The 17,840-nt window shown below is 42.0% G+C and overlaps 2 protein-coding genes across 2 annotated transcripts; one reads left to right on the forward strand and one right to left on the reverse strand.

Moving 5' to 3' along the window:
- Positions 1 to 49: 49 nt before the first annotated feature.
- On the reverse strand, positions 50 to 4,896 carry srfbp1 (serum response factor binding protein 1). Its single transcript, XM_031287213.2, has 3 exons — positions 4,773 to 4,896; positions 3,938 to 4,414; positions 50 to 2,066 (listed from the first exon to the last, which is right to left on the reverse strand). Exons 2-3 carry the CDS (start codon positions 4,400 to 4,402, stop codon positions 813 to 815), a joined length of 1,719 nt encoding a protein of 572 aa, XP_031143073.1. The 5' UTR covers positions 4,403 to 4,414; positions 4,773 to 4,896; the 3' UTR covers positions 50 to 812.
- A 10-nt stretch (positions 4,897 to 4,906) lies between these two features.
- On the forward strand, positions 4,907 to 17,390 carry maco1a (macoilin 1a). Its single transcript, XM_031287212.2, has 11 exons — positions 4,907 to 5,156; positions 6,202 to 6,343; positions 7,104 to 7,230; positions 7,795 to 7,918; positions 8,102 to 8,280; positions 9,234 to 9,783; positions 11,249 to 11,407; positions 13,493 to 13,675; positions 14,218 to 14,338; positions 14,692 to 14,866; positions 16,399 to 17,390. Exons 1-11 carry the CDS (start codon positions 5,077 to 5,079, stop codon positions 16,599 to 16,601), a joined length of 2,043 nt encoding a protein of 680 aa, XP_031143072.2. The 5' UTR covers positions 4,907 to 5,076; the 3' UTR covers positions 16,602 to 17,390.
- Positions 17,391 to 17,840: the final 450 nt, after the last annotated feature.

The following is a 17,840-nucleotide window of genomic DNA, read 5'->3' on the forward strand; positions in this document are numbered from 1 at the left end:
GACGCAGCTCTAACCGACCAATGGCTACAGAGCTCTGCAACAAAGTGGATTACTTAGCCTTTATGTGTTGCATTTCTTTTTTTATGACAGAAATGACATTTAAAATTACATTGAACATGAAATGAAGTTTTCTTGGGAAAAAAATAAGACAGCTAAGTACATTAAACTATAATAGTATATAAACTGCATGCTGTTAAAACACATACATTGGTGAGGGACAAGTACCAAAAACAGGAAGAAGTTATTCGGTTAAAGATCTTGCTGCTAAAGATAATCATGTGTATCATCACACATCAATTTCAGACATGGTGTACTATATAAACACGGGGCCCCAATTACCATTTTGGACAAAGCAGTGAAATTGCGTACAGGTTTATAAATATAAAAAAATAAACAAAAACTAACAATATTACTTCCAAAATCCCCACCTACACGTTTCTCGCAGGACTGTCATTTTTACAAATGAGTTTTTCCTCAAACTGTTGTTAACTGGTAAACCTATTTTATGAAAACTGTGTCCCAATTTAGAATTAAATCATGTTCAGGAATAAAAAAAATAGTTCAACAACACATTTCTCTTGATGTTTTGTACAAAAACCTCCAGGTTTGTGGTCTTTTACCAGCCATAATGGTGAAAAAGCAGTTTACACAGGAACACATCATCGCTGAACTACACAGAATAAGTGACAACCTTTACACATCCCTAGTGGGCCAGATAACCCAAATAATATGGCGTGTAAGACACTCGACCCAAGGTGTGTATTCAGCATTAATTAAACACACACACAAAAAAAAAAAAAAAAAAAACTCTTTCAGTCATCATCGTCAAACTTGATCTTCTTTCCCTGGAAAGCCAGGATTTGTCCTTGCTGCTCCTTCCTTTTCTTACTGGCCTCCCAGGACGGATGCAGTGCCTGCTGTGGTGCCTGCTGGGAAAAGACACCCCCACCCCTGCGATCACTTTGCCTTGCACCGTCACCTCTGCCTCGCCCCCTCCCTCTGCCGACAGAGGGAAAGCCCTTCTCCTTGCTGTACTTTGACTCTGAATTCCTTTCTGCTCCTTTCTCTTGCTTTTGGAACTTGGATTGTTTACTCAAATCTCTGTTTTGACCACTCCCACCCCTTGGTGTCCCTCGGCCCCTAAATCTATCTCCACCTCTCCCTCTGCCTGCGCCTCTGCCCCCGCCAGGTTTCGAGAGGGACGAACAGAAAACGGACTGAAGCGAGGTCGCTTTGGACTTCAGCCGGGACTCCAGCTCATCCAGTTCACTCCGGACCTGGTCTGATCTTTTCACTTCTCGCCCCTTGTCGGCCTTCTCCTCCTCTACACTTTTCTGCTTCTTCTTCTTCTTGTATTTGCTCACTTTCCCAACAAAGAAGCCGCCGTCGTCGTCGCTCTCCTCGGACTGGGAGGACTGCTTGTTGAAACGTTCCTCTGTGCTGTCATCAAAGTACTCTTTCTCTTCATCTTCTGAGGACTCTACATCACTCTCTTCCTCAGCCTTCTTTTTCTCAAGCACCTCGGGTGCCGACGTAAGATCAGGTTTCCTTTCTGCACCTCTACTTTGAGGTTTAGTTTTGACGCTGTCCTTTCCTTCGCTACTTTTCAACAAGGCTGGTCTTACATTCGTGGACTCCGGCACTGCTTTCCTTGGACCGTCGGCGTCCTCAGCTGGAGGAGTTGCTTTTACCGTTTCCTTTTCAGGTTCAGCAACGGTTGCATCTTTAGTGTCTTTAAGAGTACCATCTCCTTCCTCGTGGTCTACGATTTCCTTTTCTTTACCTGAAATGTCCTCCTCTTTCTCACTCTTTCCCTCTACCTTTTTCTCTGCTGACTGCGGAGTCCCCTTCCCAGCTTTATTTTGCACGTTGTCCTTCCCCCGCTGCTTCCCCCCGTTCATCCGCTCTGCTTTGAAGGCCTGCACGGCAGCTTTGATGTTCTCAATCTTCTTGCTGAACTGAGGGTGGGTGGCGATCCGCGCTGTGGCCCGGTCGGAAATAGTCGACTTGGGGTTTTTACACACCTGTTCAAAGTTGAGATTCTTTTGCAAGGCTGTCTTGGTCACCTGGCAACAGGGGGGGGGGGGAATCAGTTCATCTAATTAGACATAGAGCTGAACCATATGGAGAAAAAACAATATCACAACATTTTTGACCAAATACATCGATATTGCGGCGATACTGTAGGGTTGACTCTTGGTGCTTTCACAAAATATTTACACAATGAGAGTTTTGATAAATAATCACCAATACTGTGGATACAATGACTAAGGGAAATAATAAAACAGCTAGTAAGTCTGTTAAGTTCAGAAAATGACATCGCTGTACTGAGTTTACTGTAATGTAGCCTTTGAAACCAGAAAAAGACAACACTTGTGTCATATCATGATTAGGGACGGGGTCTCGAGACCCGGTTCTGTTAGGACCCGGTTCCAAATATCTCAAAACCCGAAAATCAATAAGGTCCGAGCTTATCGATACTGCCATCGAGTAGGGCTGCACGATATGAGGAAAATATCTGATTGCGATTATTTTGACTGATATTGTGATATGATTCACGATATTGGAGGGAATGATCATTATTCTCATTTTCATTGAAAATTATTAACATTGAAAGAAATTAAAATGATTATAGTGTGATTTTTTGGAGGGTCTGTACCAAACAAAGATTCTTTTTCTTTAGTCTGTAGTAGAGATGTTCCGATACCAGTATCGGTATCGGCTCCGATACTGCCTAAAACGCTGGTATCGGGAAGTACTGGAGTTTATGCACCGATCCGATACCACGTAATAAAGCCCTAAAGAAAATCTACTAGTTTATTTATGTTCTTTTTCCGTTATAACTGACTGTCAAACTGGAGAATAACAGAAAGTTCTGGGGCGTTCATTGTTGAGTTTGTTCATGTTTCACAAAGAGTTTACCCGGGCCAGGCCGACAACAAAGATAGAAATAATACCACATCCATACAGGGATAGTAGTATACAGCTGTTGAAACATAATAAAATATATGACACACTGGTATCGGATCAGTACTCGGTATCGGCCGATACGCAAGTGCAGGTGTCGGAATCGGTATCGGGAAGCAAAAAATGGTCTCTCTAGTCTGTAGGATAGGACGTCTCTGCAGCACCACACTACTTTATTTTAGAATTACAATTGCGATTAATTGTGCAGCCCTACTATCAAGACTAGTGGATCATATAACGTTATGTCTAAAAAATAGATACGTGCGCGAACTGGAAAAATTATTTACGAGCACAGTGTGTGTGTGTGTGTGTGTACCAAGACCATAAGTAAAGCCTAGCACCCCCACCGCAAATCATTGAAAACATAGTCGGACTAGTCGGGGGCACGATATTTGTTAAAGGCAAAATATGTGTCAAACCATTCTAAAATAAAGTAGTGTGGTACTGCAGAGACGTCCCGGCCTACAAATCCTATCCTACAGACTAAAGAAAAAAGTCTTTGTTTGGTACAGATCCTCGCAAAAGATCACACTTCAATAAATTATTTTTTTATTTTTTATATTTTTCAATGAAAAGGAGACAAAAATGATCATTCCTTCCAATATCAGTACCGTAATATCAGTCAAAATAATCACAAATTAGATATTTTCCTCATATCGTGCAGCCCTAGTATCGATAAAGACACGGATCGTTAAGCAGTCTCGAAAATGGTATCAATATCAATAAAAATTAACGATCCCCATCCCTAATCATGATATTACGATATCCAAATGTCAAGACGATATCTAGCCTCATATATCGACGTTGATATAATATTGATATATTGCCCAGCCCTAATTAGACATTTCACCAAGTCTCACCAGTTTGAGAAAGAGTCACCATTTTCAGTACATCTTTCACTTATTTGAATTTGTACTTTAAGAATATTGAGGAATAAAGCATTCTAAATAGAAGGTGTTGAGAAACCTACCAGGTCTGGTGAGAGGACCTTCATGGCGTGGATCTCGTCCAGCAGTCTGGCGGCTCTCCTCTGATTCCTCTCAATTTCCACATCCGTCCCTTTCTTCTTCTTCAGGGTACTCATCTGTCGTGTCAGCTTCCGGATGACCAAAGCCCTCACTCTCTTCACCTCCTTCCTCATCCTCACCACCTCATTGTTGAGGTTCAGGCCCTCATTCTGCTTTTTCTCTTTTTTGGGGGGTTGAGCAGGCAATGGAATGGTTTTCTCAACTGTATCCGAGGCCTGTGGCACGGCTTCTTCTTTCTTTTCCGTTTCATCTCTGCCTTCCTGTTCTTCATCATCCCCATCTTCTTCTTCCTTATCACCTCCAGCACCATCTTTTCCTTCTTTCTCCTCTTCCTCGATCTCTTCTTCCTCCTCCTCCTCCTCCTCTTTTTCCTCAGCAGATGGCACCGTTTCCTCTACCTTATCCATGGTATATATTATCTGTTGAAACATAAGCCCATCCTTTGAGTGATATCTGACTGTAACTCACTTATTCTCACCGAAAACTATCTATATATAATAACTAACACAGTAAAAACAACAGAACAAATATGTGTGTGTGTGTGTGTGTGTATATATGTATATATATATATATATACATACATACATACATATACGAGGGAGCAGAATGTGGTTAAATGCCTGACTGCCAAACAAACGTGGTTGAGCCAGCATGGAGAACTTTTACCATACGTCATGTGTATAAAGGCTTATTTTACGTATCAATGGCGTTAACATAACAAGCTGCGGGCGCATTAACTTAAATAAGATCCATGTCACCCGTTATTGTCACACTTACCGTTCAGAAGTAAATATAAAACGTTTAAAACTGAGAGAAACGTCTCGACTCTTAGGGGGCAGCCATGTTTGTTTCCTACGCCTCCGTCCGATGACGGCATGACGTCAAGCGTCAGCAAGGGGACGCAGCTTGTCGTGAAAAGGGGAGGGCCTTCAGCGGACTGTTTTTATTTATTTCTTTGTTTCATGTGCATAAAACAACAACAATGGTGGATAATTGAAGAAGTGTGAATATTAGGATGAGCGAATGACATTTCCAGTTCCAGTTACCAGACCGATATCACAAGTGAATCAACAGGGGGAGGATGAAGCGGCGCAATGCGGACTGCAGCAAACTCCGACGGCCGTTAAAACGGAACCGAATCACCGAGGGTATATATAGCAGGTACAAAAAGGGGCTGGAGGGACGCTATTGTATAACAATGGCGCCCCTCTGCATATGTCAAGACAGGGCTGCCAGGCTATGCTACATTCATATTTAGGTACGCTTTGGTTGTTGCTACACAACGAGCTAATGTTAAAGGAATATGCCCGCATATTGTAAAAATTACAGGCCTGACGTTAACGTTACTTGTGTGGTATTTCGTATATGATTGTTTCTGGCATGATAACGTTTAGTTAAATTCAAATTCTGGCTAAATTAAAATGAACGGTGGCCGTGACTCTCGTGTGGGATTTAATAAGTATAAATTGCAACACATTCCGCAAAATGGAAATCTGTTCAGCTAAAAAAATAAAATGAAAATAGAGCGTGAACTTGTGAGAATGAAGAACAGCAGCAATATCAGAGGCGCTCGTTTTGATGTCCGGGGTGATGCCGACGGCGGGGGTCTCACCTGTGCTTTGTCTGGCAGAGGTCTACATTTAAATAACGTTAACTTACACCAAGGGAGCAATAACCACCAAGTAATCCGGTCTAGCTCGAACATGTAAATATTCCAGCAGATAAGATGTAATATCAAAATAGCATGCCTTTTCCTATAGATTGACTGACTGATGATGGCAAGAAAGCAAAAGAAACCAGCTGTGCTGTAAGCAACATGTCCAGACATGACACTGTATATACCATGATACATACTGGATCTATCTATCTATCTATCTATCTATCTATCCTCATCTCTCTCACTACTTGTGTTTGATAATAGAAACACATTGTTAGACTTGTTGGGAATATCTAGATTTGTATTTATGCTCAATGTTGCAGTGTTGAGTAGGCATTTATCTGCCTTTTTAAATCTAGTAAGAACTTGAGGTAACACTCTGCAATCACACTGGAGACGAGGCATGAGACTGTTGTATAAACCCAAGATGCTTGTCATGATACCAATGGTAAACCTCATTTAGTCTCCCTCTTTGTTGCTTTCTTGTCTTTCTTTTTAACCTTTTTTTTTTCCTCCATCTTTATTTCTTTACCTTGTCTTCTCCCACAGTACCTTCCTGTACCTCAAGTTCCTGGTAGTGTGGGTTTTAGTTCTGCTCGCCGACTTTGTGCTGGAGTTCAGGTTCGAGTACCTGTGGCCTTTCTGGCTTTTCATTCGAAGTGTCTACGACTCCTTCAGATATCAGGGGCTGGTAAGAGCTTGTTTATATGACCCCTCTTTCTACCTGACATCATTATCTAAGCTGGAGGTGATTTGGATAGCTAAACAAAAAAGATGAACCTATACAATTGAAATAACCTACAGTATGTACTGTACATGGATGCAGCAAAGAAACCCTTAAGCCATTTAGGATTAAGGTAGATGTAGGAGCCACATATTATATGTTGTTTATGGTCTCATTTATATTATTTATTGATTATTATATTGTGCACTTATATTGTAGGTGGTGGGCTTGAGCGGAAGTGATAACGTAGGCTATTTGTTTGCTTCACCTGTTCACCTGGGTTTTTTGGGGCTTTGACAGCGAGGGGGGGGGACCCTGGGAGCGAACACTTTGTGTTGACCGCCGCACTAAAGCACGTATTTAGACTCACAAAGTAACTTTACGTTTAGTAACTGTAGTACTAGTTGTATTTTACGTGTGGAGGAATAAATCATTGCAGTACAATCTGGAGCGCGTCCCAGTGTGTCCATGCATCTCTCAGTGTTCAGTCCCTCGCAGCAGCACTTTGTCGGACCGCTTACAGCCGCAACAGTAGATGCTTGTCAAACATGATAGTGGTGGATGAGGGACCAGCAAGACAAGCTTTTTTGAGTCTGTTTAACAGTACACGTTAATGTCTAAGTGTAATAGGGGCATGCATGTACGCACATGCCTCTACATAAACTACTGTATTTATGCACAGTTGTTATGGCATATTTAATTGTCTGTCTCTGTCTCCTACACCTAGGCGTTCTCTGTGTTTTTTGTATGTGTGGCGTTCACGTCCGACATCATCTGCCTCCTCTTCATCCCTGTCCAATGGCTGTTTTTCGCTGCCAGCACCTACGTATGGGTCCAGTATGTCTGGCACACAGGTTAGTTGAAGGTTTTTTGTGGACCTTTTTATATCTCTGCCAGCCAAACGGCCACTTTCATCTAGGGCTGCGCAATATATGTTTTTTTTTATCGTCATCGTGATATCAACTGGTGCAATAAACACATCGCAAAAGGATGTGACATATAGACACTCTGAGTATTTTTGTGTTAGTTAAAAGAAAATATCAGCAGAAAACTACACTTTAAAATGTTACTTTTTTTTATTGGTACCTTTTTATATTCAATTCAGTGTTCAATAAAAGAATGTTGGAAATGATTTCCTTTCATTTGTTATAAATCTAGCAAGCAATTTGTTGCATTTTAGCAGAATACTGAAAGCTGCAGAACTGAGTACACTTTAAGATCTGTTTATTTATCGCAATTAATATCGTTATCGCGATATGCAACGTTGTCGCAGATTGCATATTTTCCTCATATCGTGCAGCCCTACTTTCACTTGAAAGACGCACAAGAAATTCATTGCTGCCAAGTTTCTTTAGTGCCAGACTCAAGAGGGTTCATATTTTTTTCTTTTTTTTTTCTCATCTCTTACTTTCACGCAGAAAGAGGAGTCTGTCTACCCACTGTATCGCTGTGGATCCTGTTTGTGTACATCGAAGCGGCCATACGGTTCAAAGATCTGAAGAACTTTCACGTAGACCTGTGTCGACCCTTTGCTGCTCACTGGTAAACGTCATAGTAGAGTCTTTTGTCAATGCCCTATCATTTCTTTCTTTGTAATGCCCATGATAAATAGTAAAGCAACTCAGGATAAAATGGCAGATGCTCCAATATTTATTTCCTTAAAAAAAAAAAATAAGGATACCCTTATAAAAAAAAGTTTGCTTTGTGTTTCTCTTCGCCTCCAAGTATCGGCTATCCAGTGGTGACTCTGGGCTTCGGCTTTAAGAGCTACGTTAGCTACAAGATGCGACTGAGGAAACAGAAGGAAGTGCAGAAGGAGAACGAATTCTACATGCAGCTCCTACTGCAGGCTTTACCGCCAGAGCAACAGATGCTGCAGAGACAGGAGAGGGAGGCAGAGGAGGGTGAGATATATACACACACACATGTGAAGCACGAAACTTCTTACGATACAGAAAATTAGAAATTCTCCATCAAAATTGTGCTGGCAGCGGTACGCTCATGGACAAGGAACAAAGACGATGATGATGGGTTGGCTATCTACTATCACATAATCCTGTGGTTGGCCTGCTCTGCTCTCAAACAACAAACAAACATGGAAGCAGATCAGACTTAACCTTTTCATGAGATCTCGGCCCCGGATGTTTTGTCCGCACTAGAGTTCGATCACCAGCTGAAACAACCCGAACCAAACGCTCAAATGCATCAGAATTAAGTTGATTGCGCCAAACAGGTTATTTGTGAAAGGACCCCAATAGGTTTTCTGTCTATTTAGAAGGAACACACCACTGTTTTTTTTTTTTTTTTTTTTTACAGGATAGATCGACCCATATTAGACCTTTACTCACACAGAGTTGCTTCTCTGCACCCAAGTAGCAGTGCTTCGCCCCAATATAGTCCCAAGTCAGTATCTGCCTAGGAAATCGCCTAGTCTTAATCTGCATTGCTATTTGTACTCGTTATAAATACGCAGGCCACAAGAAGTAATACAGGTTCTTTTTGGCTCACTTTTTCTCACGACTATCCGGCAACAAAGGATTCCATTCGCTATACTAAGCGCTGGCGGACTAAGACAATGCATGCGCTGAGACAAAAATGTGTTTGCCCACCTATCTAAATCTAGGGGAGACAGTGAATAACCCCTATTTCAAAAAACGGTGTGTTCCTTTAATAGAGTATTCCTGTAACAGCCTGCTGGCATGAAGCTGTGGTCAGGAATGTGCTCTGTTTTGACTCGCACTTAATCAGTCTATATTTATGGTCATAAATGCTCCCAGTGTGCTGTGGAATTTGGTTGATTCTGTCCAGTATGTTGCTTGTATGTCTTCTAACGCTGCCTACATGTTCTCTCCTTCAGCTGCTTTAGCCAAAGGGATCTCCGAGGTAGAACCCGCAGTTATAGCCCAAAACGGAGCACCTCCTGGAAAGAAAAGCACGTCAGTCCCGCTACCAGAACTGGAGTACCGGGAAAAAGGGAAGGACAGTGCTGTTAAAGAGCGCGAGGGCAAAAAACAAAACACAATCGGAATCAATAACAACAGCATTATACACACACTGGACTCCAAACTACAGGAGACAGAGTACATAGAGAACTACGTCGGCGCAAAGAGACTGAATAACGACCTGGCAGGAGAGAACACACACGCCGATGCCAACACCAACACACACTCCGCTTCTAAAGAGGAAACTGGGGGGACAGGGAAGAACTACAAAAATGGCAGCGGAGGTGGGGGTAACATTTCCAACTCGTCTCCACGGAATCACAGTTCTTCAAATGGCAGCGTGCCGCCAGGTCCCTCAAGCAATAAGAATGAGAAGAAGCAGAAGGGGGCAGGGAGGGGGCAGAAGGACCCAGTGGAGAACTGCATCCCCAACAACCAGCTGGGCAAGCCGGACGCTCTCGTACGGTAAGACGCACACCGTCGTACTGGTTCAAAACACCCACTATTCTTCTGACTGTGCATCTTGTTGCTGCTCTGTGCAGTTATAAATAGGGCTGGGTATCGTTCAAAAAAATGTTTATACAGATACCAATACTATGACTTCGATACCGGTTCCTGAACTATACTTTCTTCGATACCAATTTTATAAAATCCTAGCCTGACAAGCCAGACCCACATCAAGATGTTTGGTCTGGGAACCACCAACGCTAGTTGATGAATTAAACGTATCCGGTCGGCAAAACTCCGAACACATCTTCCTTTTTTAAGAAGGACTTCAGTGTCGTTCTTTGTTCTTTTCTCAAAGAAAAGCTTAACTCCAAGTCTTCCAGAAGACCGCTGTTCCCAGCAGCAGCAGCTATAAGCCCGCCCACCAACTCTATACACGATGTAATTGGCCTGACTAGACTTTGGTTTTTCCAGCTCGCAAGCCAACGGAGAGTGCCTAGACCCCCCCGGCTGCAAATTAAATTTGCTGCCGCAAGGGTGCGTCTAGATTTCTAGGCTAATAAAATCCTTTATAACAAAAATAAATTACAACATTGCACATTACGGCACAACTCTTTTTATTTATTGGTCAGCTCCTACTACGTGAGCCCAGCCTGTGTGCGTAACGTAGAGTGTTTCCTGCCTGCCTCGACGACGTGTAACGTTAGACAGCCAATCACCAGCATTATCAGATCGTGGTAGAAGCACGCTGCATGCTCATTGGCTCGCTGGCGCTGATGAGATCTGCTCCTTAGGTATTGAAATTTGGAATTGAATGACGAGGCATTTTCCGATACTCGATACTAAGGTAGGGCTGGGCGATATGGAAAAAATCAAATATCAGGATATTTTTGACCAAATACCTCGATATCGATACCGCAACGATATTGTAGTGTTGACTATTGGTGCTTTCACAAAATATTTACACAATGAGATTTTAGATAAATAATCATCGGTAATGTTCATATAATGACTAAGTGTGTAAAGGCAAATAATAGAACAGTTACAACAGTCTGGTAAGTTCAGAAAATGACATAACTTTACTGTAATGCAGTAAAACCAGGAAAAGACTACACTTATGCCATATTACGATATTACCATATCCAAAATCTAAGACAATATCTAGTCTCATATCACGATATCGATATAATATTGATATATTGCCCAGCTCTGCTAAGGAGGCAACTCGCACGGTGCCTGAAAAGTATCCAATTCGGTAGCCAGGCCTAGTTATAAATGTCATCCAACATCTGTTTTACTGTATTTTCTTGCTTTCTTTTTCACTTTTGCACTTTATTGACGGATACAAGCCAATACCACTTTGCTAACTCTTGTGGTCATGACCTTCCATCCAATAATGAAATAGTTCTTTCTATCCCGGACTAACTACAGAAGAATTGTTTGCCTTTTGATGAACTCGCCTTTCCTTTTTGTTTCCCGAAAGGCTGGAGCAGGATGTAAAGCGACTGAAGGCAGACCTTCAGGCCAACAGGCAGTTGGAGTCGGAGCTGCGGAGTCAGCTTTCCTCTCTGAGCAGCCAGGACCGCAGCCTACGCTCTGAACTGGGCCAGCTCCGCCAGGACAACGAGCTGCTACAGAACAAGTGGGTACACACACAGTATGCTGTAGGCTACTCATCTAAACTCTGACAACAGTCTTACTTAAGTTGTTATGCAATAAATATCATTTCTCGACAGTATGTTGAGGTAGGCAGCTGGTGAGTTCAGGGCTGTGTGGTGGTCGGGAGTCCTTGGTTTTGTAGATTTGTGTGTGTCCTGTCTGCCAAATCCCTCGACAATCCAAAACAGGTGGATCATTTTATTTTACCCTTTCGCTGTATTTTCATTAGGGCTGCACAATTAATCGCAATTTTATCGAAATCGCAACATGGACTAGTGCAATATCCAAATCGCAGGGGGGGGGCGCGATATTTGTTAAAGGCAAAATATGTGTCAAACCATTCTGAATGAAGTAGTGTGGTGCTGCAGAGATGTCCCGGCCTACAAATCCTATCCTACAGACTAGAGAAAACAATCTTTGTGGGGCGACCTCTAGCTCACCCAGTAGAGTGTGCGCCCCATGTAGGCTGAGTTCCCTTGGCCTTTGGAATTAAAATAGCCCCACATCACATACCCTTCACCATACCTAGAGATTAGCATGGTTTTATTAACCTAATAGCTAACTGAGATAAGATCCATATCAATGCAAATCAAACCAGCTATTAGGCTAACTGAAATAAAACCATGCCAATCTCTAGGTATGGTGAAGGGGATGTGATGATGTGGGGCTATTTTAATTCCAAAGGCCAAGGGAACTTTATCAGGATGCATAGTATCCTGGATCCATGAAATAACTGGCCTTTAAAAATAAAAATCTGCCTTCCTCTATGGGAATTTAACATAGGGGTATGTATAATTATGGCCCCTGTATTTTAAGGAAGAACATTTATTTATTTACAATACATTATTCATTCACAAAAAAATTGGTGTCCTTAAAAGTTTAGATTTTTCCTCATTTTTTTAATTAAGGCATTAACATCAATTTCCAAAAGATGATTTTTTTTTATTCCTCTTTTTAGTCAACTTTAGCATGGGTATGAATACTTATGAGCAGCACTGTGTGTATGTGTGTGTATATATATATATATATATATATATATATATATATATATATATATATATATATATATATATATATATATCTCTATCTTTGTTTGGTATGGATTCTCGCAAAAATCACACTATAATCATTTTCATTTTAATATTTTTCAATGAAAATGAGAATAATGAGACCAAAATGATCATTCCCTCCAATATTGTGAATCATATCGCAATTGCAGTATCAGTCAAAATAATTGCAATTATTTATTTTCATCTCCTCTACGTTTTCTCTTGATGTGCTAGCTTGAATGGGCTATTGCTCGTGGCTAATTGTTCAAATATAGATGTCATTAGTTCACAGTATGTTTTTATTTTTTTTATTTTATTTAATTTTTTATTCTTGACACAATGAATCCTGTCACTATTTGTATGTTTAACAAGTACGACATTGTGAATGCCTTTGAGGAAAGACTGTAGAGGTGTTCAGCACATGCATGTAACGTAACAGATCTTTTAACACGACATCATCAAACTCAACCGACTGGACGACTGGACGGATCAGTTGTCCCCAGTTGAGCTCCCCTCGCTGGTGGCTGACAGCGCCGTCGTCAGCTCAGCTATGATTCACAGTACATTATTACCTGCTGAAAAGTCCTAGTACAGACCACAAGAAGCCACAGAAGCATATCTGATGGGTCAATTCCGCCTGAGCTATTAACCTTTATAGCAGTGCTTGTATAGGCTAGTTTTAACGTAACAGTTTGACTCCGCAACAGACTGAACTTACTGAACTGAAGTCGGTCAGAACACCTATAAAAACGACGACATATTGCACAAAGTACTGTTTGAAAGGGTATTAAGTCTATGACCTGTATCTCTGTCAGTGACAAGCCTTGGTACACAAACATTGCTTTCTCTGTTAGTGTCGTAGTATTGGTGTGTTATCAGTAAACATCGTAGACAAGTGACGTTTTATGACTACCACAACTACCAGAAGGCAGACGGGGGCTGCATCAGTGGAAGAAGTGCAAAAGTGTGTTCATCTTACGATCCAGCCAGGGTTGACTATGTTCTTCTCCATACTTTAGGCTCCACAGTGCCGTCCAGGCCAAGCAGAAGGATAAGCAGACCATCTCCCAGCTGGAGAAGAGGCTAAAGGCCGAGCAGGAGGCTCGCGCCCTGGCTGAGAAACAGCTGGCCGACGAGAGGAAGAGGAAGAAGATGGAGGAGGCCACTGCTGCCAGAGCCGTAGCATTAGCTGCCGCCACCAGGTACTCATTAGATAAGCGTATTACCGCTACAGCTAGGGTTGGGCATCGTTTGGATTTTAACAATTCTGATTCCAGTTCTTCCTTCCGGTTCCGATTCTTATCGATTCTCCGATTCCAATTCTTTGAGGGGTGGGGTTGAAATGGGTCACATGCCTATTTTCGCAAATAAGAGGAACGTTGTATTTTGATTCAGTGGTGAGTTGCAGTTTTACAGGGCTTTTTCAATGTAAAATAAAGCCACACTAGAGCGCCGCTTACTGTGCTCCGAGGCTGCAACACAACAAGCGCCTGGCCGCTATGGAAAGCAAAAGTTGCGCATGTTAAATTGGGAAGCGATGATCGGATTTGAAACCAAATCCTCTAAACGATTCCAATAAAGAAACGATTCCACTGGAATCGTAAATTTTGAAACGATTCCAAGTAGGCAATCGGTTCTCGATGCCCAATCCTGGTTACAGCCCTAGTAAATATCAATGCAAGAAGTGAAAGATCGGATGCCTTTTCCACTATTAAAAGTGCTGCTTTTCTCTTCTGGCCGACAGAGTGGAGTCGACGGACTCTCTGCGTGGTCGCATCAGAGAGCTGGAGACTGAGTGTAAGAAGCTCAGCATGGACATGAAACTTAAGGAGGAGCAGATTAGGGATCTAGAGGGCAAGTGTCAGGTGAGAAGGAATAACACGACTCATCTTCTGATCAGATAATGCTTTGAATTGCTAAATGTGCGCTTCCTAGGTCATTAACGATATCGCAAAATGTTATGTAAATTCTGTGAATGTAATTGGCGAATAAGCTCTCATTAACATGCTGCTGCTGTACAACAACACATGTGATCACTTTACTAAAATGATATGCCATTTTAGCTAGAGTAATTGATGTAATTAAATAAACAGACGCCCTGTGTCTTCTGGTGCATCAAGCATTTAGCACAGCTTATTTTGTTGTTGAAAATAAGATGGTTAATTATAATCATTTTTGATTTGTTTAAAATGTCTCTTTCCTATCCTGTCACATACAGGAGCTGCGGAAGTATAAAGAGAATGAGAAGGACACGGAGGTGTTGATGTCAGCGCTGTCGGCCATGCAGGAGAAGACCCAGCACCTGGAGAACAGCCTGAGTGCTGAGACCAGGATCAAACTGGACCTCTTCTCTGCACTGGGTGATGCCAAGAGGCAGCTGGAGATAGCACAAGGTAGGGCCGCAGCTATCGTTGATGCTGTAATCATTATCATTTCAGATGCCGTAGTAGCCTGGAAATCCAGACCCAAATCCGAAAGATTAAGGGTCTGGCAATGAGCAATGAACATGGCCCAACTCGAGGGGCGGCGCCAAGCATGCATTTGAAAATCTCACTGCACGCAATTGAAATCTGACCCTAATCAAATGTAACATATTCATGTCTAAACATAACTATTTCTGCTTTTAGAAATGAAGTCGATAACCCACAGCTATTACCATTACACCACAAAGCCCCAACTCACTACAGCACTAACCATAGCTCCATGGGATCAAGTGATTACCCTTCAATGGTTTTACCCACCACATCTGAATGTTTACAGAGATCACATGTCTGCTTGTTTGTTTGCTTTGTTTATTTAACATCTAAACTAAAGTGGTGAAAATATGAAATATGCCAATTATAGAAACACCATATACTTTCTCCCAACTAGAATAAATAATAATAAATAAATGAGTCAAGTCAAGAATCCAAACGCTGAATATGAACATCACAGTATGGTGTACAACTTTAACAGGACTGGACCATATTGAAAATGGAAAATTGAGACCACAATGCATTATATTTCTTTCTTTTTTGCCGTATAATTAATACTAGTAGTGTGGTATGTTTAGTGTAGGATTGTATCCATATTGCCCACCCCTATGCCAATATGAAGGAAGGACTGTCTCCCCCACCCACAGGAAAGTTATAAGTGATCCGAGAGCTGTCGGGGATTCGATTTGCAAAGGTCACTTTCAGAACTCATGTCCCCCTAAGGGCTCTTGCACACCGTCTGCGTGGCGTGAGTGTGTCAGCTGCGTGGCGTGTCCGTTTATATTTTGGCTCCCATGTTAACAGGTTAGAGCTTGCACACTGCCTGAGTGACACGCACGTCTCAAGCGCGGCTCGAGCCGCGCCGAAAACGTGTGCATGCTAGAAATAGGACCGACGCCTATTTTTCACGCGACACGTAAGCGTGTTGGAAGCGTTTCCAGGCTAAATAGAATACGAAAAGATGTCATTTTGGCACGAAATACATTTAATAAATGACATGTTGATGTTTGAAAGTCTCTAGGTTTTGACATAAATGCAGATATAAATGTAATTTAAAAAAATAATAAAAAATAATTATCGATTTTCAAATATTGCACCTGTCAATACAGAACAAAATATTCTGTAGCCTATTTTGCCGTCAATACTGCTGACGTTATCTTCGCTGTAATCAAAAATCTGTATATATTTATGTTTTACATGGACATGAATACTACTGCTTGAGTGCAATACATTTCCATAACTCTCCCCATATGGAAACATACATGTGTATAGACAAGGCTAGCAGCAGCGCCGCGTCAGACACGTTTCTGGTGTGCAAAGACATAGAAAACGCCACGCAGCCGCCACGCAACAGAAACGCCACGCTCACGCCACGCAGCCAGTGGGCAGGAGCCCTTACTCTTCTCTCAACGCTGTGATATGAATGTCTTTGTTTGCTCCGTCTCACCCAGGCCAGATCCACCAGAGGGAGCAGGAGATCGCCGAGCTGAAGCAGAAGATAGCCGAGGTGATGGCAGTGATGCCCAGCCTGTCCTACTCATCAGACGGCAGCAACCTCAGCCCCGTCACCCCGCACTACTCCTCCAAGTTCATGGACAATAGTCCCTCCTCCCTGGACCCCAACGCCTCAGTCTACCAGCCCCTCAAAAAGTGACTCTGATTATCTACAGTTTTTGTCAGACAGAACTTTTGTTTCTTGCTTTCCTTTGGTGAAGCTCTCAGTTCCAGTTTGGGTTTATTTTTTGCGTGTACCAGCCCCCGACAGTTTTTACACTCTAATGTACGACATACACACACACACACACACACACACACAGTGCACACAACCCCTCCATACATAATGTGTATTTGGCTCCCTTTTTTTGGTTCTATTATGAGAACTATTCTTTTGAGAGGGTTGTGTACAATATGACTTTTTTTTTTTTGTGTGTGTTGAGTTTAGGGATTTAGCCATTAGACAGCGTGATCTGTTTGAACGGGGAGAAAGGAACACACAATCCTGTTGGCCAAGAGCCGCCATCCATCGCTTAATGTCAGTCTTCTTTTGGTGTCAGTGTAACAACACCCCTCCCTCCCAGAGCCATATCTTCTTCTATAGTGAACTGGAAAAGCCAAATCATTTAAAAACAATTGGCTTTTCCTGAGGGTTAAGACAGAAGACGGCTCAGTTTGAGGCTGAAACACCTGTAAAGTAAAGCCCACTGAGAGATACATGAATGTAAAACTATTCATGTTTTATCTTAAATCGGTGTTTGTTTGTTTTGCAATGTTTCGGTACAGTTATGAGAATGTACGTTTCTTCTAAAATGGATAGATATTGAACAGATAAATTGCTGTGTTCTTCAGATACTCCCAATACAATGTATCCTCTAAATGCTGGAATAGCAAAGTCTCCAGGATTATCAGTCAGTGGGAGAAGCAGATGTAGTTCTGTCCAAATATATATATATAAAAAAAAAAAAAAAAAAAAATGCTACTGCTAGATTTGACCTGGCACTGCCAAAATGTCAACGCTCACCTGTTTGCCGCAGACACCTTTCCTCTCCCTCTGGACCAAATTAGAAGCTGTTAGGCCATATTGTTCACTGGATTTATTGATGTCGAGGTAACTAACTGGTCGTTACCATTATTTGCAGATTTTACAGTGCCTTGCAGTTTTTATTTTTCAACCTGCAGAAACAATCCTGCAATCCTGGGATGGAAACGCTTCAAAGCCGTGTCTCTCGCTCTCTGGCTCTGATTTGCCTGGTGTTCATTCAAGAGTTCTCACATACTGATCCTTTCAATTCAGTATTCAAAAATGAAAGGTGCTGTAGGTAGGATTGTGAAGATCCAGGACTTAGCCAAAAAATTTGAACATCGACAACTTCTCAGTCCCTCCCCCCTTTCTGCT

Source organism: Sander lucioperca, chromosome 16 (genome assembly GCF_008315115.2).
Source record: "Sander lucioperca isolate FBNREF2018 chromosome 16, SLUC_FBN_1.2, whole genome shotgun sequence".
NCBI classification, from domain to species: Eukaryota; Metazoa; Chordata; class Actinopteri; order Perciformes; family Percidae; genus Sander; species Sander lucioperca.

Coding starts and splice junctions, on each gene's coding strand:
- srfbp1 (XM_031287213.2), bottom strand. CDS start 4,402: ATGGATAAGGTAGAGGAAACGGTGCCATCTGCTGAGGAAAAAGAGGAG. Junction 2,067..3,937: donor AGGTCCTCTCACCAGACCTG/GTAGGTTTCTCA, acceptor CCCTGTTGCCAG/GTGACCAAGACAGCCTTGCA.
- maco1a (XM_031287212.2), top strand. CDS start 5,077: ATGAAGCGGCGCAATGCGGACTGCAGCAAACTCCGACGGCCGTTAAAA. Junction 9,784..11,248: donor AAGCCGGACGCTCTCGTACG/GTAAGACGCACA, acceptor GTTTCCCGAAAG/GCTGGAGCAGGATGTAAAGC. Junction 14,339..14,691: donor ATCTAGAGGGCAAGTGTCAG/GTGAGAAGGAAT, acceptor TGTCACATACAG/GAGCTGCGGAAGTATAAAGA.